This window comes from Ipomoea nil, unplaced genomic scaffold (assembly GCF_001879475.1).
Source record: "Ipomoea nil cultivar Tokyo-kokei standard unplaced genomic scaffold, Asagao_1.1 scaffold1568, whole genome shotgun sequence".
NCBI lineage: Eukaryota > Viridiplantae > Streptophyta > Magnoliopsida > Solanales > Convolvulaceae > Ipomoea > Ipomoea nil.
The window spans coordinates 679,487-704,541 of record NW_017617996.1 but is presented as its reverse complement, the minus strand read 5'-3'; the positions used below and the strand labels follow the sequence as shown (position 1 = coordinate 704,541).

At 37.2% G+C, this 25,055-nt stretch overlaps 1 protein-coding gene and 1 non-coding gene across 2 annotated transcripts; both read left to right on the top strand.

Moving 5' to 3' along the window:
* The first annotated feature begins 3,976 nt into the window (after positions 1-3,976).
* On the top strand, positions 3,977-24,118 carry LOC109189890. Its single transcript, XM_019340512.1, has 8 exons — positions 3,977-4,083; positions 4,373-4,443; positions 5,778-7,122; positions 7,411-7,417; positions 12,755-12,762; positions 16,693-16,699; positions 21,937-21,941; positions 24,045-24,118. Exons 3-8 carry the CDS (start codon positions 5,778-5,780, stop codon positions 24,116-24,118), a joined length of 1,446 nt encoding a protein of 481 aa, XP_019196057.1. The 5' UTR covers positions 3,977-4,083; positions 4,373-4,443.
* TRNAR-UCU lies at positions 14,346-14,418 on the top strand. The gene has a single exon. It is a non-coding gene; the product is annotated as a tRNA-Arg (tRNA).
* Positions 24,119-25,055: the final 937 nt, after the last annotated feature.

Here is a 25,055-nt window from a genome sequence, read left to right as displayed (position 1 = left end):
TTGGAAAATGACATTTAATATAAGCACATTAGTCCCCTCAATTTTTTTAAAAGTGGCGATTTTTCTCCCTTGATATATTAAATAGACATTTCTACCCTTAGGAGGCGTTTGGTTCAGGTCATTTTTTATTACCTAGGTAATCTGAGTCTGGTAATGTTATATTACCTTGTTTGGTTCAAGTTATGAGATTACCTGGTAATGTTATATCACTTGAAAGTTGATGTGACGGTAATATTTCAAGGTAATGTGATTACCCCCATTTTTTTAGGAAATCTTAGATTACCTTGAATTATTCTAACTTTGCCCTTGTTAACTAATCCTTATCCTTATAATAATAATAATAATAATAATAATAATATTAATATTAATATTATTATTATTATAAATAAATAAAATAAATACACACACATAAATTATATATATATATATATATATATATATATATATATATATATATATATATATATATATATATATATATATATTATTGAGGACATTATTGTAAATTGATTCATATAACCTAAAATATAACCCTTAACCAAACACGATAACACATATATATATATATATATATATATATATATATATATATATATATATATATATATATATATATATATATATATATATATATATATTATTGAGGACATTATTGTAAATTGATTCATATAACCTAAAATATAACCCTTAACCAAACACGATAACTTTGTCCTTGTTAACTAATCTTTATATAATAATAATAATAATAATAATAATAATAATAATAATGATGATGGTGATGGTGATGGTAATGGTGATGGTGATGATGATAACAACAACAACAATAACAACAATAACAACAATAAGTGAATCCAAGTTCCTTGATGCCTACTCCGCTGTTCAGTTCTTATTCTTACTGGAACCGAACCTTAAATTTTTTAATTGATTTCTTTATAGCTTGTTTTCTACATTGCACTTTTGTTGTTTGTCGTAATTGTTCTTTACCTCACAATTATATCTAACTTGAGTTATATTTACAATATTCAGTATTTTCCTTAGTTTCATGTTTTTCTATAAATTATTAAATTTAATGTGCTTTACAGTCATTCTAATTTGATTTTCAGTGCACTATAATTATTTTCTAGTACTGGAATATATTTTGAGTGCACTAGCAATGATAGATTGTGTCCAAAAATTAACTATATAGTAATTGACACTTGTTCTTTTAATATCAACTATACAGATAGATGATTATTCATCTTATCAATAAAAATATTCCAACTGAACCAACTGAAGAGTTAGTTGTGCAAAAACGTTAACTGATGTTTGGTAATTAGTACTTAGTATTGTGTTTGAACTTTGGATTGCTATTTTGTTATATAATGTTTAGAGTTTGAATTTGGATTATGTGAATATGTATTGTTTGGTAGTATGTTCGAAAAATTAGGAAATGTTTGAAATTTGAGGATCTTAAACCGAACCAAAAACCGAACTGAATTAAAACCGAACCGAACCCTAATGTTAAACCGAAAAACCGAAATAAAAAAAAAAAACGAACCGAAACCCGAAACGCCCACCCCTAATTATAACCTCATGAAAATTTCTTAATTACATAGTTATAATTTATTATTATTGTTGTTGTTAAGGGCATATTGGTTTTTATGTTCATAATTCCTTACTATTCAAAACCCAATCAAACAATAGAATTCATATTCATATTCTTGGTAATTTCTTTTCCACTAACCAAATAACAGAAATTATCTAGTAATTTATTTTTTTATAAAATTATCTAGTAATTTATTTTTTATAAAATTACAATTTCATTTTTCTTTAAAATATTTTTCAGGAACCAAACGGGTATTGAAAATCTTATTTTCTTTCGTTCAGTTAGGAAATCATATCCAATCTCAACCTTGTCAATACCTGCTAGAAATCATATCCAATTTCAACTGTTGTTAAGTCAGGATTACAACAAAGTTCATACGGAAAATATGCTCTCTTTTTTTAATAGATAAATTATAAGAAAATGAGGATTGAATTGGAATGTACAATTTAGAGTGCATTAAATTAAGAATTGTGATCTTATAGATTAGAATATAAATTTTACATATATTGAAAAAATGTTAGGTTTATGAATGTTAAAAATTAAAATGGAACGCTTCATGACTAGCAGATTTCAACAATGAAAAAGTGTTATTATTTTTGTAAGGGGAATGATAGTTGGACTTCTTAAATTCAATAAAAATTGTAACTCACTTTTTTTTTTTAGATAAATAAAAATGGTCATGTCAAAATAAAATAAAGTAAAAAGTAAAAGTACGTGTAATATAACTTTTGTAATTAATGAATTTATATGATAATGACACAAACTCATTAAGAGACACACTTATTTAACACATTAAAATTACCCTTTTTATACAAATACACAAACTTGTAACACTACAAGTTAACAATATGTTAATGACACGTTTACTATTTAAATATTTTTATTTAGAATAATACGGAGTACAAACAACAATACAACAAAAACAATTATAATAATAAAGTTAAAATTTTTATTTATCGAGTAATCTTTTAGATATTTTGATCATTCATAGTAGTTTATAATTTTTTATTTTTTTTTTTAGCTTGTAAACAACAACTACTAATACTATTGAAATGAAATTAGAATATATATTTGCAATATAAATGTATTCATTAAAATTTGTATGTAATTTATGATGTATTTTATTGTAATACTATTATAATGTATTTTATTTTGGGGAAAAGCTCATTTTTGTTTTTCAATTGTTCTTGTGCTATAAATGTAGTCCTTACATATTAATGGGTTAACCCTAATTCTCTCGATTGTGCTTTTCGACTACTCAAATTTCTACACGATCACTGCCTTCATGAAATAAGCGGATCGGAGGCGGCGTCCAATCATCTTCCCCTGCCGCCATTTCCACCGCAGATAGCGTCCGCCTTCATTATTTTCTCTGCCTTCACCGTTATTTCCTGCCGCCATCACCACATTTGCACGGTTATTTCCTTTTACTTTGTTTTACTGGTTTAATTCTGTTTGCCGTTTCTGTGTTTTTCCTCTCGTTGTTTTGACGAGTTACTTCCTCTCATTTACTTGGTGAGTTCTTTTTCCATAAAGCGTGAAACGATAAAATTGGTTATGACGTATGTGAATCTCATCCTGGGTGACAAACATAACAATGAAAAAGAGACTCTTCTCAACTATGATATGCAGTTCAGTCCGATGGAGTTATTGTCAATGGATAGAAGAATGAAAATAGATACTCAGGTGGTGTACAAGACTATTCAAGCACCGTCAATCTTGGATACGTTTGACCAAATCATTAAAGAAGTTTTAAATTCCTCCAAAGAATCCAGCTTCAAATTTGTAAAACAGTCTGCGAATCAAGTTTTCTTTAGTATTGTTAAGGAAGTTGTTTCTATGTTTGACTCTAAGGAAAGTTTAACCATTCTATTGATATTTGTTGTAAACGTTTCAACCGATGATTAATGAATTAACTTCTTTATTTAAAATAATAATAATAATAAATGTAGTCCTTATCTTTCAATTGTAATCTAACCCTTCAATTTTTAATCTAGTTGCAAATTAAGTCATTGTATTTCAATTGCTATATATCTAATCTTTCAAATTTTGACCTAATTGCAAATCTAGCCATTAATTTAAAGTACTAGATTTGTAAATCAATCAACAATTAAGGTTTACAATTGGATTAACAATTAAATAACTAGACTAGATTTACAATAATTGAAATAGAGACTAGATTCATAACTAGATCAACAATATTTTTTAAAAAAATATAGATTTTTAATTTCTTTTGGGAGAAAGAGATATATATCATTAAACTAGGCATTATCAGCGAGTTAAATTCACGCAGATGTACTAATGTGTTGTTATTTTCTCTCAGAAGGATGAATCCCTAGTCTTAAGGGCCCACGATATGTTGTTATCTCAACTTACAAAGTGGCGAACGGTCCTATGTTAAATTGCTTATGCAAGTGCGTACGTTATCTGTAGTTCTTCACCATCTCGTTATCATTTCACCGGAGTTGTCTGTTGAAGTCCGGCGACGAGCCTGTCGGGTGAGGATGACGACGATTCATACCCCAATTCTCTTCTCCTCCTCCTCTTAATGCATTCAATTCTAATAAGTCTTCTAGTTTTTGGATTTGCGTTCTCTGAATTTGACGGTGAACCCTAAATTAGCTCTCTGGATTTTTATTTTTATTTTTATTTTTTTAATTCTCTGTTATTCGATTGTTACGATAGAGTTGAATTCTGTGATGCATTTATTCTTCGAAATTACGAGTATAATTTTACTCATTGAGCACTCATTTGTGTTGTATTCTATGGTTTGTCTTTGTTGTGTAGTTCAGAATATTGATTGCAGAGCTGTTTGGTTATAGCTATCCCCTTACTTCAGGCACGTTATTGATTCTCAGGTGACCTTTCTGCTTAAGACCTTTGGAATTACTGTTACTCTTGTTCAATTCTTTATAACCAAAGCTATATTGCTTTTGCTTTGTAAAAAGGAGTTGGAATTATTGATTAGATTCTGTTGTTTTTGCTACATCATATATTTTGTTTAGCGTGTTGAAAGTGTAATATTGAATTTTTGATAATGTACTGCATAGTTCTAACTTCTGAGTGAGCTAAGAAACTCTTATTTAGGAGTACTTCAGTTTTAGCTCTCATAACATACTGATGGGCTGCAAAGAAAATGCCAAGTACCACCCATCCATTATAATATATAAAAATTAGCCATGATCATATACCATGTATCACTCGTTAACCAATGGTATGCAATGTTTCTATAAACTCATTTGTCACAATTCTTTTCTTTTAGCTTTCCTTTTGAGTTAATACCCAATTTAGTCATCGACTATAGTGGTTTTTCTCAATTTAGTCTTAAACGTCTTTTTGTGCTTAATTTTCTCAATTTAGTCTTAAACGTCTTTTTGTGCTTAATTGGGTCCTCGACTTCGATGATTTTACCTAATTGAGTCCTCTGTAACTATAGCTTGGTAATTTCCCCTCTGTTAATGCGCAATTTAGTCTTCCAATATAGTGGTTTTGCCCAAATTAGTCATTGACTATAGTGGTTAATAGTTTAATACCCAATTTAGTCCTTCACTATAGTGGTTTTTTTTTTTTTTTTTTTTTTTTTTTTTTTTTTTTTTTTTTTTAATTTAGTCATTTATTCTAATAGTCGAGGACTCAATCAGGTAAAACTATCAAAGTTGAGGACCCAATTAAGCACAAAAAGACGCTTAGGACTAAATCTAGAAAAAACCACTGTAGTCGAGGACTAAATTGGGTATTAACTCCTTTCCTTTTTCTTTAATACCTATTGGCAATTCTATGTAGTTACATGTCTGGTTATTATATTAATCAGTATGTTTTTTAGGTAATGGCGTCAGCTAGTTATGTAGCAAAGCCTATTTTAATGAATGAATACCTCTAAAACAAGTGTTATAGAGGTCAAACTGCTAGAAACTATCTGAACTTTGGATCTTCATTCACTTCAACATCTCTAATTAACTAGCTTGCCCTATATAGAACATATACATATATACCACATTGTCAATGTGATATATTTTACTTACAAATTTGGTTTTATTTTTTCCTAAATATCTTTAACTAGCTATCTCTTGCTATATTTTTCTGAAATTAATAACCATGTTATTGGTTCGTCATATTTTACCAATAAATGTGGGTTGCATTTGTTCATTACATTGGTTTTACTATCATTTACTTGTGGCTATTTATGTTCCAGATGGATTCCAATGCAGAACAGCAAGAAGATTTCAGGTTCCAGCTAGAAGGTTTCAGGTCCCGGCTAGAAAATATGAGGTCCCGGCAAGTACATTTCTGGTCCAGGCAATTACTTACTATGTATCAGCGTATCTTAGTTTTAATCATGGCGCATCCAGAATATCTCAGGTTCCGAACAAGTTCTCTCACCACTGGTAACAGTGGATCTTGGCGGAGGAGACCAGGTAATGTTTTGGTTGTGGTAGAAGATCTCTGGTCCCAGCTAGAAGATCTCTGGTACCAGCAAGATTTCAGCTCCAGGCAATTAGTTCGCGTGGGTCTGCGTATCATATCCTTTGTCACGTCCCATCCACAATATCTCAGGCCCCCAACAAGTTCTAACACCACTACCAGTTTGAGAATTCATGAGAGGATTCAAGCACAAATTGCTGGCATCTTTAATGATCTTGTGGAATTGGAGCTACAGGCTAATTTTGTGGATGTGGACTATCTAGATGCCCAAGGGCTTGATGAATTGGTTGAGCATCTTCCAGAAACTGATGGTTTAAGGCGTGGTGACATGAGGTCCCTTGCAGGTTCTCGCACCACTCCTAGTTTGAGAATTCATGAGAGGATTCGAGCACAAATTGTTGGCATCTCTAATGATCTTGAGGAATTGGAGCTACAGGCTAATCTTGTGGATGTGGACTATCTAGATGCCCTAGGGCTTGATGAATCAGTTGAGCATGGCTTAAGAAGAGGAGCACCACCTGCAGCAGTCTCCGTTGTAAACAGTTTGCCATGTGTGGTTATTAAAGATCACGAGCAGCTTGATAACTTGGCTTGTGCAATATGCAAAGATTCTCTGTCTGTAGGATCTGTTGTAAACAAACTTCCTTGTTCCCATGTTTATCACCCTTCTTGTATCTTGCCATGGTTAAGTTCAAGGAACACCTGTCCCCTTTGCCGATATGAGCTTCCAACTGACGATCAAGACTACGAGGTCAGAAAATGGTGTAGTGGAAATGAGTTTGTGGTTCGTGAAACTCAGCAGCATAACATGTACGAAGGCAGCTCCTCAAATGCCATTGGTGATGCCGAAGCAATGGAACCTCGTGAATTTGGTGATGGCAGAACAGGGCAAGGGGCAGAAGTGATGAGTATGAGTGGATATGGCAGAACCACCGAGGCTCAAGAATTGGGTCATGGGAGAAATGTGCAAGAAGAAGCAATGAGTATGAGTGGATCCGACACAAGAACCACCCAGCGGAGATGGTTTTTTCAAGCTCTGGTAGCACAAGTTGTAAGTTTTGGGGGTATTGCCCTTACATTGTGGTTGGGCAACCGCAACCAATTCACAGAGAAGAATAAAGTGTAAATAAAGTAAGAATTCAAATTGCATTATTTAATAGGAAAGAATAGAATTATTGGGGATGAGAAAAGAACAAGTGATATATAAAGACTAAAATGTTGGTGTAAATAAAATGTCAGGTCTGGTGGCCGTTGAGGAGAGAAGCCTGCCCACAAGCCTTCTATAAACACCTGCATTCTTTAAGTAAAAGATCATCATCATGTGTTAACTGTTGCCCTGGCACTATGAGAGTACTCACAGGCTTGCACTCTAAAAACCCTTTTGACACAAGTTGAGTCCACTGGGAGATCTAGAAACTTCAATTCGTAGAAAATAACTCAATGTGCCTAGGTCCTTTATTTTAAAGGTAGAATCTAGAAATTGTTTCAAATCATCTATTAGACCGAGCTCACTTCTAGCCACTATAATATCATCCACGTAAACAAGGAGTGCAATAAATGTGTCACCAATGATCTTAATAAAGTGAGATGGATCAGATCTTAATAAAGTGAGATGGATCAGATTTTGCCTGCGTAAAGCCAACAATTAATAAAGCTGCCGTAAGCTTAGCATTCCGCTGCCTACTAGCTTGTTTGAGACCATACAAAGATCTCAATAACTTACAAACTTGGTTTGGCTTTTCGCAGCAAATTATATCGTGCACCGCGGTGCATAATCGATTATGTACCGTGCATCAAAACGACGTCGTTTTGTTTAATGAAAAGAAATGGCATCCGTTTTGCACCCTTTCGCAAAAAGTAACTCAGTTATTCAGTTTCATTTTGTACATACTCCACTTTCAGTTCAACACAACTATAGTTTCATTTCGATATAACTACAATTTCATTCGATATTTATAGATTCAAATATGTGAAAATGTTATTTAATTTTATTTTATATACAATATAATTTTATTAAAACACAACTACATGATCATTTTGATATAATTACAGATTCATTGTACAATATACACTCAAATATATGAAATGTTATTCAGTTTCATTTTATATACACAGTAGTTTCATTTCACCACAACTACAGTATCATTTTGATATAACTGCTGTTTCATTTGATAATATAAAAATAATACGTGAGGCAGTGTCGGTTTAGATACACTATAGTGTCAGTTGGTAATTAACATACAAAAAAACGCGTGCTCTGTTAACACTAACGGCGCGCCGTTTCTTTACTTAAAGAAATGGTGCTGTTTTGGCCGCAGTGTACGTGCACTGCGGTCCACGATATAACGACCCGCTTTTCGCTGTGAAAACCTAGTGGAAGAACCATGTAAACTTCTTCATCTAAGTCCCCATGAAGAAAAACATTATTGGTGGATGTGCCATCCTTTAGTCAACGCTACTGCCAAAGAAGGTTCTAATGGTACCCATTTTTGCCACAGGGAAAAAAACCTATGCAGTCTATTCCCAACTGTTGAGTATAACTTTTGACTACCAACCTAGCCTTATATCTTTCAATTTAACCATCTGCTTTGTACCCTATTGGAATCTTTCGAGGAGGTAAGTCGGTAAGTCAGTGACGGTAAGTATCCATGTTTTTATCTATGCTTGCATTGCTTGTTGCCAACACTCAACTTGGTTATATGTCTTGGGCTCAATATTAGATAAAATAGCATGTGCCACACAACCGCTACAAAGCTCGAAATGCGCCGCTCTAATACCATACCATGAGGAGAAATTACGCAGCAATACAGAATAGTATACACAAAGTAGAGAGAAGGTAGCTCTTCATATATTGATAGAAGAAAAGAAATAAATCTAACTACAGAATGCTTATTTTCACAGGAAGAGAAAGATCCATGTATTTATACAAGGAGAATAACCAAAAAATTACAATATTTCCCAATAACCTTTCTTAACAAACTAGAGAAACTACATGTAGTTCCTCAACAGATTCTAGTGCTTAGCTGCTCAACAGATTCTGGTACTAAGGTGCTGAGCTGTGCAGAGATCTTCTCATGTGTGTTGCTGCTTATGTATTCATTTGTATTTATAAAAGGTAAGTCATGTATGTATTCATTTAATTTGTATTTATTTACCGTATTATCTCTCATATAATGTACCGTATTCTACCTGGGAAAAAAGAATATAAAAATAAAAATGCATTCCTGAGATTTTCAATTTTCATTTGATGATTAGTTGTTGAATTCATGATGTTTTATGTTAACATGGTGAATTCAACAACTAATCATCAACTAGTCATGGTGATTAGGGACTCAATTGTAATTTTTTTAGTTTGATGGTCCAATTGCCTATTTGTGCATTATTTCAATTATAAAATAATACTCATTTATGCTATTTCATATTCTAAATTTACTATAAGATTATCTCATTCAAAATATAGTAAAAAATGTATACTTCAATATACAATGCTAAATGCTCAATACTCACAAATTTGCTACTCCCTAATATGACAAGTTTTAATACTTTTGTTTGTTTGTTTGTTTTTTGTTTGTTTGTTTGTTTGTTTGTTTGTTTTTTTTTTTGTTATTTCATTTTGAAATAAAAAAAAAAAAGAAAAAAATAACAAAAACAAACGTATTAAAACTTTCCATATCAGGGAGTAGCAAGTTTGTGAATGTAGAGACATATAGTCCTATCATACGTGACACGTTTTACGTTACAGATTAACTTCAATTATAAATTTCATGATTTTGTGACTTTTAGTTTTAAATGATATAGTCCTATCATACGTGGCCGTGGCCTAATGGATAAAGTACTTGATTTTCTAATAAAGCGATTCAAAATTTTTTTTAATCACGTTAGTCACTATTACATGACGTAATGAAAGCCCAATAATTTCCTCCAACTTATGATCTTTACGTTGTGGGTTCGACTCAAATTTCCTCCAATATTTTGGTTGTTTAATTATTATAGGTTTTAGTTATAAGACTATTGTATATGAACGTTACTAGAAATATATTGTTATTATATTTTTCTTAGTTATTTATTGGAGTTCTCACATATTTGAAGTGTGAAATTGAAATATTTTGTGACTTCAATACATTAAGGAAGCGAAAGCCTATTCGAAATGCTTATAATATGTTACAATCCTATTAGGGTCATAACAACAAGCTTGTGCACCTACCCTTTGTATCCACGATCTTTGAGTGCTCTACAAGCCCTATAGGCTCCATGCTCAGGGCGCTCTGATCTGTTGATCTGCCCAAGCTACAAGTGTCTTATGTGTCTAATCGTTGGCCATTGTCTTCTTGTCTCGTGGGTCGGATTTGAGATATTTGGTGCTCTTTGTAAAAAAAAAAAAGGAGCTTCTAGCTATGTGCGCTCCTATCTAGATTGATGGGCTTCCTTCTATCTAAGTGGACTGCATGCTTGGGTTTTTGGATTTTTCCAAACTAGTGGGCCTCAGGTAGGCACTTTACTAGCTACCATTGGGTTTTGGCCATTGGATTTTGAGAATGCATGGAAGGCTGAGTTTTTTTTTCTTCTTCTTATAATTGGTTTGACTCTTTAAATTAATTAACCAGTTTATTATCTATAGCCGGTGGGGAGGGGGGGGGGGGGGGGGGCGTAATTTGGTCATTTCTGCCATCAATGTATCTGGTAAGGTAGTATGTTTTTTGTTTTGTTCTCCTGTGCTTTGGGTTAAATTTTTTTTCCCTGTTGTCGTTGACAGTTAGAGTGTTTGTTTAAATCACTGGTTCGGCTACATTTACTAGGGCTTCTTTTTTCAGTCCAATGATTGCATATGTGTTTGAGTTTCGGTGGGTTTAGTGTTCGTTTTGGGTGTTGGAGTGTAGTGTGGTGGTCAGTCGGGTTGTTGGTGTAATTGTATTCTTGTTTCCTTCTTCATTATCTGTCATTTTTTTTTTTGGTAATGAATTTATGTCGTAAAACCTAGTGTTCATTAATGGCGGTGTTGAATACTCGGTGAGTCGTGGTTTGGGCGTTTGCGTAGTATTATTTCAATTTTATTGGTTTAGCGTTTGTTTTCCAGTTCTCGTCATTAGTGTTTTTTTTGTTTTGTTTTGTTTTTTTTTTTTTTTTTGTTTTTTTTTTTTTTTTTTTGTTTTTTAACTAGCTTTCATTACGTGGGTATGGGGTTGTGCTATTTGGGTGCACTGTCGTATTGTATATTCCAATTTATGACAAGGGATATGTATGTTTATGTGCTTGTAGAAATATCTTGCGTTCTGGATAGTTTGTGTATTAGCTTGTGTGCATTGTTTTGACTGTTTGTGAACACTTTTTTTTTTTTTTTTTTGAAGATGTTTGTGAACACTTTTTAATTTGTTTATTGTGTATATTGTATTTTTATAGTTGTGTGCATCGTGGTGGGATGATGCGTGCACTTTGGAGGTTAGGTTGTATATTGTGTGTGTATGTGGGTTTGGTAGGGTTTGAGTTTGATTGTTCTGTTTTTTTTTTTTTTTTTTTTTTTTTTTTTTTTTTTGGCGATGGTAGAACTCTTATGCGATCATGTTGGGGTTGTGTATCAGCTTGTGTGCATTGCTATGTCATAATATGTGCAAATTTGGTTTGTTGTGTATATGGTTCTTTTGTTATTCTATGTATCTGGGTGGTATGATGTCTGTTGGTTAGGATTGTGGTTCATTGTTATGCTTCCTTTTTTTTTTTTTTTTTTTTTTTTTTTTTTTTTTTTTTTTTTTTTTTTTTGGTTTTGTTTTGTTTTGTTTTTTTTTTTTTTTTTTTTGTTTTTTGTTTTACAGTTAGTTCCCACTTGCTTTATGGGAATCATGTGCCCACATGCTTTTGTATCAAATTATGTGCATTGTTTAATTTTGACTATATGTGTGCACTTTTTGTTTATTGTGCACATGATATTTTTATAGTTCTCTGCATCATGGTGGGATGATATGTGCACTTTGGAGTTTTTTTTATTGTATGTTGTGTGTGTATGTGGTTTTGGTAGGGTTCTGATGCGGTCAGGTTGGGGTTGTGAATCAGGTTTTGTGCATTGCTATATCTTAATTTGTGCACATTTGGTTTATTGTGTATATTAGAGATGTCAAAAAGGGTCACCTCACCCCATATCGGCTAAGCTGAAAACGGGTTGAGCCTGACCAACCCGTTTCCTATAGGTTACGCAAATTGTAACCCAGCCCGGCAACCAATTGGCTAGCGAGCTAAAGGGGCCTACATGTTAGCCAAATTATTATTAATTATTTAATGGTTTTTTTTTTATAATTTATTTGTTAAAATATTAAAGTGTTTGTATAAGCCAAGATTCAAACGTTCAACCTCAAAGTTAATGTTAGAAACAAATGTAAATTAGATTTGGATGATTCCAAAATTTAGGAATTTTAGTCCTCAATTTATTTTATTTCTTAGACTTAGGAACTCGTTTTCTCAATTCGAATAGTCTGAATGGTTACGTTGCAGATAGCCAAAGACTAAGCTACGAAGGATTGAAGATCAGAAGAGTTCAAGTTGAAGACTCGAAGAGTAGACGACTTGACGGAAAGGTTGCAAAGGCCGAATGGTAGAAGGGAGTATCTTTCGAGTAAAAGGGGATTTGAGAAGTAGCTCGAATAGTAAGGACAACTATTTGAAACTGAAAGGTTGCAAGTGTTAAGGTTCGAAAATTTAACTCGAATAGTAACAGTTAACTGCTCGAGACATTCTCTGAGCAAACATTTCGGAACCTTAAAGCACTCGTGCTTTAATGTGACCAAGGCAAAGAGAGTCCTAGGTACACATACCAAGAGAGATTTTCTTTAAAAAGCCTAGACATTTTGTGCAGAACAAAAAGTAAAGTTCAGCCAAAAAGGTGATCTATTGGCTGGAAAATCTGACACATAAAGCTACATTTTGGATTACATACTGGTCACTATCCACTGGTTAATAGACGTTTTAAATGGGATTACCTCCAACGGATCCATTTCAAAATGCATATAAATACCTTCATTCAAGACTGAAGAATGCATGTGCTAGGCCATTAATTGAGAAATATTCAAGTGTTCAAAGCTTTCAAAGTTCTATATTTTGTGACTAGTTAGAGAGAGACAAAAGCTACAAAGTTATATCCAGTTTTAGAAGCTTGGGCTGCTCAAACGTGAAGATCAAGATCAATATTTTAAGAGCCAAGACTTCTGGCTGGTTGGAGAATCAAAGAAACCTTTCCTTTGAAAACTTGTATCTCTACTCGGTAGGAGTAAAAAGAGGTAGAGTAAACTCGTGTTGAATTGAAAAACCTATGAAACTCAAGGCTGCACTAGTACAAACTTGAGAAAAAATATTAGCATATTAGCATATGTTGTTATAAAAAAAGGTTGCTGAAACACGCACGGTGGCATTAGTTGTTGTTAACCTCATTCCTTAATCATTTATAAAGCATAATAGTTAGTTAATTAGTAGTAATTACTACATAATAATTTGGAAAGTTAAATGTAATTAACAATTATTTGTAATTAGTGTTTAATAATAATTGATTCAAAATGATTTCTTAATAGTGAGTAAATAATGAAAAATAATAGTTTAATTATTAGGAATCATAAAAGTTATGAAATTAAAACGAAAAGGATGGAAGACAAATGAAAGTGGGAAAGAATTAGGGTTTAAGGTATTTATAAAAGGTAAGTCCTAAATGTATTCATTTGTATTTATTTATCGTATTATACCCGTATAATGTACCGTATTCTGCTTGGGGAAAAACATATAAAGATAAAAATGCATTCTTGGAATTTTCAATTTTCATTTGATGATTAGTTGTTGAATTCATGATGTTTTACGTTAACATGGTGAATTCAGCAACTAATCATCAACTAGTCATGGCGATTAGGGTCTCAATTGTAATTTTTTGAGTTCGATGATCCAATTACCTATTTGTGAATTATTCCAATTATAAAATAATAGTCATTTATGCTATTTCATGTTCTAAATTCACTATAAGATTATCTCATTCAAAATATAGTAAAAAATGTATACTTCAACATAAAATGCTAAATGTTCAGTACTCACAAACTTTCTACTCTCTAATGTGACCAGTTTTAATACCTTTGTTTTTTTTCTTTTTGTTATTTCATTTTGAAATAAAAAAGAAAAGGAAAAAAAAAACAAAAACAAAAGTATTAAAACTTTTCATATTAGGGAGTGGCAAGTTTGTGAATGGTTTATGTAGGGGTAGATAGTCTTATCATACGTGACACGTTTACGTAACAAATTATCTTAAATTATAAATTTCACAATTTTGTGACTTTTAGTTTTAAATCAAAATAGACTATAAACTTGTAACTTGTAAGCGCTCATGGCCTAATGGATAAGGCATTTGACTTCTAATCAAGCAATTGTGGGTTCGAATCCCATTGGGTGTGTAGAAATCTAAAAAAAATTATTAATCACGTTAGTCACAATTACATGATGTCATGAAACTAGAAATATATTTTTCTTAGTTATTTATTTGATTTTTCAGAAATTATTTGTGACTTGAATACATCTACGAAAAGCCTATTCGAAAGGCTTACAATATGTTACAATTCTATTAGGGTCGTAACAACAAGCTTGATTACATGATGTCATGAAACTAGCAACGTAACTAGAAATACATTTTTCTTAGTTATTTATTTGAGTTTTCAGAAATTATTTGTGACTTGAATACATCTACGAAGCGAAAGCCTATTCGAAAGGCTTACAATATGTTACAATCCTATTAGGGTCATAACAACAATCTCGTGCATCTACCCTTTGTCTCCATGATCTTTGAGGGCTCTATAGGCTCCATGCTCAGGGCATTCTGATATGTCGATCTGCCCAAGCTACAAGTGTCTTGTTGTGTCTAGTCGTTGGCCATTGTCTTCTTGTCCCGTGGGTAGGATTTGAGATATTTGGAGCTTTTTGCAAAAAAGGAGTTTCTAGCGACGTGTGGTCTTACATGGTCTTCCTTCTATCACTGTAGGCTTGGATTTTTGGATTTTTCAAAACTAGTGGGACTCAGGTAGACACTTCACTACCATTGGGGTTTGGCCATTGGATTTTTAGAGTGCATGGAAGGCTTAGTTTTTTTTTTTTTTTTTTTTTTTTTTTTTTTTGATAATTGGTTTGACTCTTTAAATTAAGTAACCAGTTTATTATCTATAGTCGGTGGGGAGGGGGGGGGGGGGGGTGTAATTTTGTCATTTCTGCCATCGATGTATCTGGTAAGGTAGTAATTCTTTGTTTCGTTCTTCTGTGCTTTGGGTTAAATTATTTTTCCTGTTGTCGTTGGCAGTTGTAGTGTTTGTTTGAATCGCAGGTTCGACTACATTTACTAGGGCTTCTTTTTTCAGTCTAAGGTTTGTATAGGCATTTGATTTCTAGTGGGTTTATTGTTGGTTTGGGGTGTAGGGGTGTCGCGTAGTGGTCAGTTGGTTTGTTGGTGTAATTGTATTATTGTTTCCTTCTTCATTATCTGTCAATTTTTTTTTTTTTTTTTTTTTTTTTTTTGTAATTAATTTATATTATAAAGCTCTTGTGTTCATTAATAGCAGTGTTGAATGCTCGTTGAGTCGTGGTTTGGGCAGTGTTAGTGTATTAGCATCTGTTGTTATAAAAAAGGTTGCTGAAACACGCGGGCACGGTTGTAATTTTTTAAATAACTTAAAACATCTGTTGTTCGACTAAACAGATGCTAGAAGTGTATTTAGAAAAAAAAAAGACAAGTACTCTAGCGTCTGTTTTCAGAGCAACAGGCATGTCCAATTTTTTAAATATAATTTATCTTATAAATTATAAACCTTATTGTTTCTTGAATCATAAACCAAAACCCTAGCTAGATTTTTCGGCGCCTCCTTCCGATCTCTTCTCTACCACGAATCTCTCTCTAAACAACCGACCACCCCAAACCTCCACAAATATCGCTGGCGACCTAGCTAAACAGTAACCACAAACCAGAGCAGTGGTGACGAGCTTTAGTTTCACAAATCTCGCCGGCGACCTAGCTAAACAACGACTACAAACCAAAGCAACGGCGACAAGCTTCGGTTTTGACACAGCCAGCGACGAGTGTGAGAGTAGCGGTGTGAACTTTGACTTTGAGCACCGTCAACAGGGATGAGCACTTTCTTGCAGCGACCTTACGTACATCGGAGTGTTTTTCATCTTTTTTTTTTCTTTTATTTTTTCTAGATTTTCCACATGTTTTTTTAAAATCAGATTTTACTTGTTTTTTCCTAGATTTCTACATGACACTTGAGCAAGGCGGCATAAGTAGGATCGGGGTGACGTAGGGACGATGTGAGCAGGCCAGCATGACCGGGGCATGAGGGTTGGTGTTGCCACATTATCTACAAACATTGTCTCTTATAATAATTCTTTAGGATTTCTCTTCTTCCAGGAAAATAAGCTTTGATCATATGCTAGCTGAAGGTAACATATTTTGAATCATATATAAACACAGTTGTTGTTTTGTTTTGTTTTGTTTTTTTTTTTGTTTTTTTTTTTTTTGCTTTGGGATACAAAAATAGGACGCTTTTGAAAAGTGTGCATATATAGGAAAAGTGTGCATATATAGGAAAAGAGAACACACTCGCAGAGGCCTCGTCAATATGCTTCGGCTTCTTCTTGCTCCGTTCTAGCAGATCTGCTTCTTCCGTCGACCGTTGGCCCGAGAGTGTTCTCATCGTTCCTTCACGCATTGTATCCCAAAGTGTGCATATATAGGAAAAGAGAACAATGTTGTTGATTGATTTGGTATCTGTATGCCTTCGGTGTGCCCTTTCTGGCTCAGTGTGTGCGCAAGTCTTGAGCATTGCCTTTTGCTTTGCAGTAGAGCTCGTGAAGTTTGGATCCACTTTGGAGGTTTTTTTGGGTTATCTTTGCTTTCTCCAAGTTCAGTACGCGCAGCATGTCATTCTTGGTGGCTACTTCCCTCTTCCACTCCCGCAACTTGCCACATTGTGCGTTTAATGCTGTGCCTTTTGCTCTGGTTTATTTGGATAGCGTACAATGAGTTCCTCTACGATGGTTCAACCTTCTCGCCTTTAGGCTTAATTAAGCGAATAGGTCAAGAATCAATGCTCATCTCCCTCGCTCGCTCTATCTGTGGGCTTGGTTCTGTAGACAATTTCCTTCTTTCAGTGGGACTGGTTGCCAGATTTGATGCCCCGTTGCGAAAACAGTCTATTTTGGTTAAGTGGCTTGTACCGCCGTCAGGGAGGTTGAATATGACACCCGTAAATCCAAAATCTACTTAAGGATTAATTAGGCAATTAATCCTAGCTTATTTGGTAATTTATTCCTAAAATCCTGAAAATTCAATAGTCGGAGGACTAGAAATTGACTAGTCAATCGAAGTCAAAGAGTTGTACTCTATGCCTTATGAGTTGTTCCCTTATCTCCTTATTCTCCCAACTTTAGTAAGGGCAAAGAAGTCTTTTTACCTTATGTTTGTGCCCCAAGCTAACCTAGCATCATCCATTCATTTCATTCACTAACACCCTAAACACAAAAGCTCCACCTTCTCTCTAGAAAATTGATAGCTTCTTTTTCAAGACAAATTTTGGGTGTCTTAAATCCTACAAGTTGGTCTCCAAGATTCAAACCTTCCTAACCTTGAGCATAGAGGAGGGTAAGGTCCTTGATCTCTTGGTGTTTTTAGTATCTTTTTAGGTATCTTTTTCTAAAGATAGAATCTTTGTTGTCTTTTGGTTTGTTTGTAAAGTTGAAGTTGAAGGAGATCTTTAAGAAAAGCTTTAAAGGTGTGAAAAGTGAAGTTTTAGGCTACAAGAGGTAACCCATGCTTTACAAAATCTATTTTCTTACCTATATGATAATTTCTTGACTTCTACTTGTGATTTTTGTTATGAAATGTGAGTTTTGATGCATTGTCTTGTGGTAATGCATATCTAGAGCTTGTTATTAGGGTTCTTGTATACCATTGCTTGGCTATTTCTTGGGTTCAAGTCATATTGTTGTATTGTGTGAGATTTTGGGTGTTTTGGACTTGTTGTTGAAAATCCACGAAGGGATTATTTTGTGGTACAGGGTGTACCCGCGGGCGGAACGGCGGGCAGAGCTCCACCCGTCGCCCCACCCGCGGGGTACTTATGGTTTTGGGCTTCGGTTCCCGCTGGCGGAACCACGGGTGGAGGTCCACCCGTGGCTCCACCCGCGGGGTACAATGTGGATGTTGCCCGGGGATTTGTTCCACGTGATTTTTTTTGACTCGGTAATTGATGTTTGACCTCCCGATGTTGTTTTATTGGGCTATTTGAGTGTCTTCTTGATGTTTCGTATGTGGGAAAAGATTTCCAAGGACAAGCACTTCGATGTTTCAAGTTCAGGGAGAGAGGACATAAGGCTGCCATTTGACCTCTTCAAGCTTACCAAAGAGCTTTGCCACCTAGTTCAGGATCCGGTGGAGCAACAGGAGGGAATTCAAGCCGAGGGGCAGCTGGAGCTAGACCTTCGGGTCGTGTGTTTTTGATGGGTTGATCCCAAGCTGAGACAGAGGGGTTGGTCGAAGAAGAGATAGCAGGTAACCCCTTTCTAAGCCTATCTTTATCTTGAGAGTGTGTCTTTCCTTGTTGCGTTATTTCCTTGTTATGTGATCCTTGATGGTGTTTTAAGTGAGTTTCTTTCGTGAGTTAATTGTTTATTTCTGGGTGGCTTGTGCTTGTGTATTTCCGTGGTCTTGTTTATGCTCTTTCAACTCGACCATTTTCTTTTGGGTCATCTAAGTTTAATTGAGTACCCTTCGAATTTATAATAGACAAAATCCTAAAAATCCCTTTCTTTTGTGGCCTAAAAAAACTAAGAAAGTTTCATTTGTAACCACTTAGTTTTGAACTCGGGTGTGTAAATTACCAATATTACCTTTGAACCACTTGAACTAATTATATTTCTTGAACTTTTTCCCATCTAAATTCCATTTAATCCATAATTTTTCCACTTTACCCAAAAATCCCCAAATTAAAACCTTCTTTCTCCCAATTTTCCCCAAAATTTCCCAAACCCTCCATTGTTCTCTTCCACCCGTGAGATGCCCGAAACCCCACCCCTACCCGTAGAACAGCCCCTACCCATCGACCCACCCCCTTGCCGACGCCGTCCAGCCCTCACCGCCGATGCCACCTGCAGCCCAACACCACCACCTGCTGCCGACGACATCGCCGCCGTGCCCTGCTGCCAGTTTGCCGAGAAGTCGAGAAAGAGACGAAAAAGAGGAGAAGAAGAAAAGAAGGAGAAGAAAGCTTTGGGTTTCCCTTTGAGTTTTTGGGTCATCTCAGAATCATGCCGAGGAGGACTAACTTGACGAGAAGAGTGGAATGGGTGGATGCCCACTACCTTGTGTTTGAAGGTAAAACCTGTAATCCTGATTCTTTTTCATGTTCCTTGTTAGAGATGTTGAACTATCAGGGTCTGTTGGATGGGTTTCTCGCCATCAGGGTTGAGACTTACCCGAGTTTGGTGAAGGAGTTCTACCGTCACATGGTTGTGACTAAGGATGGTGGAAATTTGGAGGTTGCCTCTAAGGTGAGAGGTGTGAAAATTGTTTTGTCTGAGAAGAGGTTGGCTCAGCTTTTGAGTCTGACCACTACGGGAGTCTCACAGTATAGTGGTAACTCTTGGATTGGGACGGATACCATGGGTTATCGAGACTACTTGAGTTATCTCTTGGGACAGACTAGTGGTTTTACCCAGGCCACGAGGCCAGAAAGGAAATGGTTGACTGCTGAACAAAGGATCTTAGTTATGCTTGTTTCTTACTGCATGTTGCCTAATAACAACAAGAGTCGTCTGTTGGGAAAGTTAGAGTGCACTTCTGCCTTTTGCTTGAAGAATATGGTGAAGTTAAACCTGCCTGCTTTAATGTTGCAACATATGGTCTTTTGCCCAGATCATAACCGAAAGATCTACCGTATGGTATGGTTTTGAGCTGGATTTTTGCCAAGAAAGGAGTAAGTGTTGACGGTTGTGTACCCAAGCCAGTGGGTAAAATGGTGTTGGATGTCACAAACCTGCGAAGTTGTAACCTGTTTCAGATTGAGGACGAGGAGTACATCACGCTTGAGGAAGTTGCCAGAAAAACCCCCGCCGAGAGGAGTGTGTTAGTTGCAGAGTTAGATATCCCTGTTGGGAAGTTGAACCTCGCAGTTCAGAGTTTAGGAGGAGATGCCGAGAATGATGATGATGAGGACCAAGAAGAAGGAGAAGGTGGGGATGAAGCCAATGAAGCCGAAGAAGCGGAGGAGGAGCAACTCTGAGGATGAAGAGAATCTAAGAAGGAAGGAAACCAGGACCAAGAGGGAACATGACGCCATGACACACGAGGAGAGTGTGGTCACCCTTCTACACCAGCAGAACAAAATGGTAGAGGAAGGTTTTGCTTACATGAAGACGCAGTTCGTTGCGGTCAACCTGAGGTTGGACCAGCTTGAAGCCGGTTCTAGCAAAGGAAGATCCGATGAAGATTCAGACGAAAACACCGAGGAGTCGGAGAGCGAGTCATTCCAGTTCGGAGTTGTGGTAATCTCGTCTTCCTTCCCTCGTTTGTTGTTATCGTTATGTTGTTGCCGCTTGTTAGTTGTGTTGTTGTGTGCCCCGTGTTATCTTTTCTGCTTGTTAGTTGGGTTGGAGTAGGTAGTTTTGTGGGTTGTTTTACTAGAATCTAGTTGTTTAGAACTCTAGTGTTGTTTAGAAGGCTTTTTTTTTTTTTTTGAAAACCAAACAACTTTGCATTACTGATTTAACAAGTTGGAAATACAATCCGGTGGCACTAAAGACCACGAGCCCGAGACAGCCGATGAACCAGTCGCCCTTGCTAACACGTGGGCTACTCGATTCGCTGACCTCCTGATATGGCGAACTGACACGTTCCCAATATCCCTAGCAATCAATTGACATTGCTTAACAATCGTACCTATGTAAGAGTTATCTACTAAACGAGAATTGAAAGCAATACAAAAATTTAAACAATCTGTTTCAATTATTAAACTATTTTGACCTATGCCTTTCAACCATGTAAGAGCTTCTTTAATCGCAACCGCTTCTGCCATATAGGGATCGATGTCACATTCCAGGCGTCCACATTTAGCTGCCATGAACCGCCCATCTTGATCACATACCACTGCGCTGTAGCCCACCCCATCCTCGAACGTTGCCACGTCTACGTTACATTTCACTTGGTTTGCAGGTGGTGCCTCCCAACTTGCAGGTGGAGTTGCTGCCGGACTCCCACGTCGAGTTTTACCGTATGAATCGTTCCATATTTGTTGTAGATTCAACACTTGAGGCAACAACACCGTTGTATTGCAACCCACATTGCGCCACAGCCGATCATTACGTGCATTCCAGACTACCCAAAAAATGGCAGCCATGCGAACAGCTTGGCTGGTATCCCCTGATTCCATCATATACTGCATGAATTGTTGTACCGAACGGCCGTGTAAGATATCCGCATTCACCCCATAAATTGCTTGCCACCGTGCAATCACACATCAAGTGTTTGACAGTTTCTTCTTGGGCTACACAAAGTGAGCAGCCTCCTCCAATCCATACCCTTTTCGACTTGAGATTTTCCTTCACTGGTAAGACTCCGCGTGCGCATCGCCATAGTAAATTGCGAACCTTGGGTGGAACCGGTAGACGCCACAAGGCTTTCCAGGCCGAGAACCCATTGATGTCTTCATGACTGGCCGTCGCCTCTGTGAGCAACCTATAGCCATGTTTAACCGTATAAAGTCCCCGTAGGTCGCCTTGCCACCTCCATGTATCGCTGAGGTGTACACATAAAGGAGTTTCGAGGATCCGTCTAGCATCATTCTCCTGAAAAATGTCTCTGACGAGTTCAACATCCCATTCTCCAGTGTCTGTTAGCAGCCCGTTCACCTTTGCGTCCTCATGCCCCAATAAACACGGAGTGTCCAGGTTCGGATGCGCGGAGTTGGCCAACCATGGCCACCCCCATATTCTCGTGTCCGCTCCATTGCCTATCCGCCTTGCTGCCCCGAGTCGTAACACTTGGTGACCTGCCAATATGCTACGCCAAACGAAGCTTGGATTACTCCCAAGCTTTGCATCGAGAAAGTCACACATAGGGTAATATTTGGCTTTTAGAAGCTTACTGACCAGAGATTCCGGATGCACCATCAGTCTCCAGCCTTGTTTAGCAAGCAGTGCAACATTGAATTCATGCAATTTTTTAAAGCCGAGTCCTCCGCGAAACTTCGGGGCACAAAGCCGAGTCCAACTTAGCCAGTGTATCCCTCTGCTGTTTGTATTACCTCCCCCCCACCAAAATCTGTTAAACAGCTTTTCTATAGAATCACACACGCTCAAAGGCAGTAAAAAAACCGACATTGTAAAAATCGGGAGAGCTTGTGCTATGCTTTTTAGCATAATCTCCTTACCGGCTTTTGATAGAAATTTTTGATGCCATGCCCCCATACGTTCCCGAACCTTTTCCTGTATGAAATGAAAAGTCTCCATCTTATTTCGGCCCAGTACTGAAGGCAGCCCCAAGTAGCGGCCAAGATCGGGAGATTCACGCACCCTTATGCAATCCGATACCGCTTGTCTACAAGCCGCGGTGGTGTTAAAGCTGAACATGGCACTTGATTTCTCAAAATTAATGTGCTGTCCGGACGCCGCACTGTACTCTTCCAAACAATCTTTCACTTTCTGAGCTTCCCCGCTAGTAGCTTTGAAAAACAGCAAGCTGTCATCGACAAAAAAGAGATGAGTTATAGGTGGCGCTCCACGTGCCACGCGAACACCATAAATTGTCCCTGCTGCTTCAGCTTGTTGTAGTAACAAAGATAGCGCCTCTGCACATAGTATAAATAGATACGGGGAAAGAGGGTCGCCTTGTCGAATGCCTCTAGTAGGACAAACCTGTCCCACCGCACCCCATTCACCTGGATAGTATATTTGACAGTTGATACGCATAGCATAAGCAAATTCGTCCACCGTTGTGCAAACCCCATTGCCTCCAACATACCCTGTAGGAATCCCCATTCCATTCTGTCGTAGGCCTTTGCCATATCCAACTTCAAAGCTGCCCAGCCCATAGCTCCATTCGTTTTGCGTCTCAAAAAGTGGCCAATTTCCCCTGCGACAATTATATTATCCATTAACAGTCTCTCGGGCACGAATGCGCTCTGTGACTGTGAGACCGCATTTTCCAGGACCGGTTTCATACAGTTGGCTAGGACTTTAGCCAACACTTTATAAGCCACGTTGCACAGAGCAATCGGGCGTAAGTCTGAAACTCTCTCGGGCGTCTTTTTCTTAGGAAGAAGTACCACATTAGCATTATTTAAGTCTTGTGGAAAAGTATCTGTTTCGATACAATTTAACACGAACATGGATAAATCGTGATCCACTATCGGCCAAAAATGCTGATAGAAGGATGGGGACATACCATCCGGGCCCGGTGCCTTCTCCGGTGCCATAGAAAATAAAGCCTCTTTGATTTCCTTAACCGTAAACGGTTGAAGGAGCAAATCGTTCATATCCGCTATTATCCGCCGATGGACTCGGCCAAAGATAGCAGGGTTATTGTATTCAGCATGGAAAATAGCGTTATAATACCTTAGGATTTCGTCGTGCATATGGACCCCCTCTTGCCATACACCATTCGAGTCTTTAAGCCGTGTGAGAAAATTTTTGCGGCTTCGGATTGAGGCAGCCTTATGAAAATATTTGGTATTCCGGTCCCCATGTTCCAACCATAGCTGTTTAGATCGTTGTTTCCAAAACAACTCCTCTTGGCTCAACAGCACTTCGAGCTTTCCCTCCGCGTCCAGAAATTCGGCTATGGCTTGCGTATCTCTGTTCTCCCTTAACCGATCCATACGGTTACGAAGTTTAGTAATTCGCCGGCCGAAACGTCAGAAATGTTCTCCACCCAATCTCATCAATTGTTGTCCACATAAACGAATGCGTTGCAGGAAATCCAGCCCCATAGAATGACTCCAGGCTTGTTCTACCACCCGACTACACCCTTCTTCAAGTAACCAAGCTGATTCAAATCTGAATGACTTTCTGGCACTACGTACCGGTCTCGCTTCAATGTCTAAAAGAATGGCACTATGATCGGAGTATTGAACCGACACTTTACGTACCGCCACCTCCTCATAGCATTCCATCCACTCTATCGATGCCACTGCTCTGTCTAGCCTTTCCTTGACCCAATTACTCGTACCATGTCCCTTATCCCATGTGAAACGACCTCCAACCATTCCCAAATCCACTAGCTGACAGTCATGTAAAGCTTCACTAAACCCATCAATCAACGCCGCTGGGTGCGAGTGTATTCCCCGTTTTTCTGAAAGACACGTGATGTCGTTAAAATCGCCTATGACGATCCAAGGTAAATTAGATTGTCCCTTAAGTCTCCGAAGGAGATCCCAGTTATCCCTTCTGTTTGATCTATCTGAATCACCATAAAACCCTGTTAACCTCCAATCCGGCTTGCCTGGGAGTGATACTACCACATCAATATGGTTTATTGAATAATTGATCAGTGATGCCATATTTGTGTCCCTCCAGAATAAAGCCAGACCTCCACCCATCCCCACTCTATCAACTCCAACCATACCCTCAAAACCTAACTTCACTTGTATCTGTTCCAATTTACTGACAGTCGACTTCGTTTCCATCAAGAAAACGAAGTTGGGTTGCTGCTTGGACACAATGCCCAAGAGTTCACGAACTGTCCGGGTGCTACCCAAACCCCGGCAGTTCCAGCTCAAAATGCTCATTGGACCGGGCGAGCCTGGTCCACCAGACCCGTCGAATCAATTGATTTCCCGGTTTCTGCCATCAACACATCGTCCTCCCTCATAGAACCAATTATATCACCATCCCCCCTACGCCGTTTGAGATCCCCCTGAATACCCCCAGCCTCCTCCAGCGTAACCAATTCCGGGGGAGTGTGTTTGGGTCCAGTTTCTGCGATTGCAGTCGGTACCCGACCAATGGAGGGTAAGAGCCATTTAGCCCCAATTGGCTTGGCTTGGCGTCTAACCCC

Bases quoted from the DNA above. Each gene is read 5' to 3' on its own strand.
- LOC109189890 (XM_019340512.1), top strand. From the start codon at position 5,778: ATGGATTCCAATGCAGAACAGCAAGAAGATTTCAGGTTCCAGCTAGAA.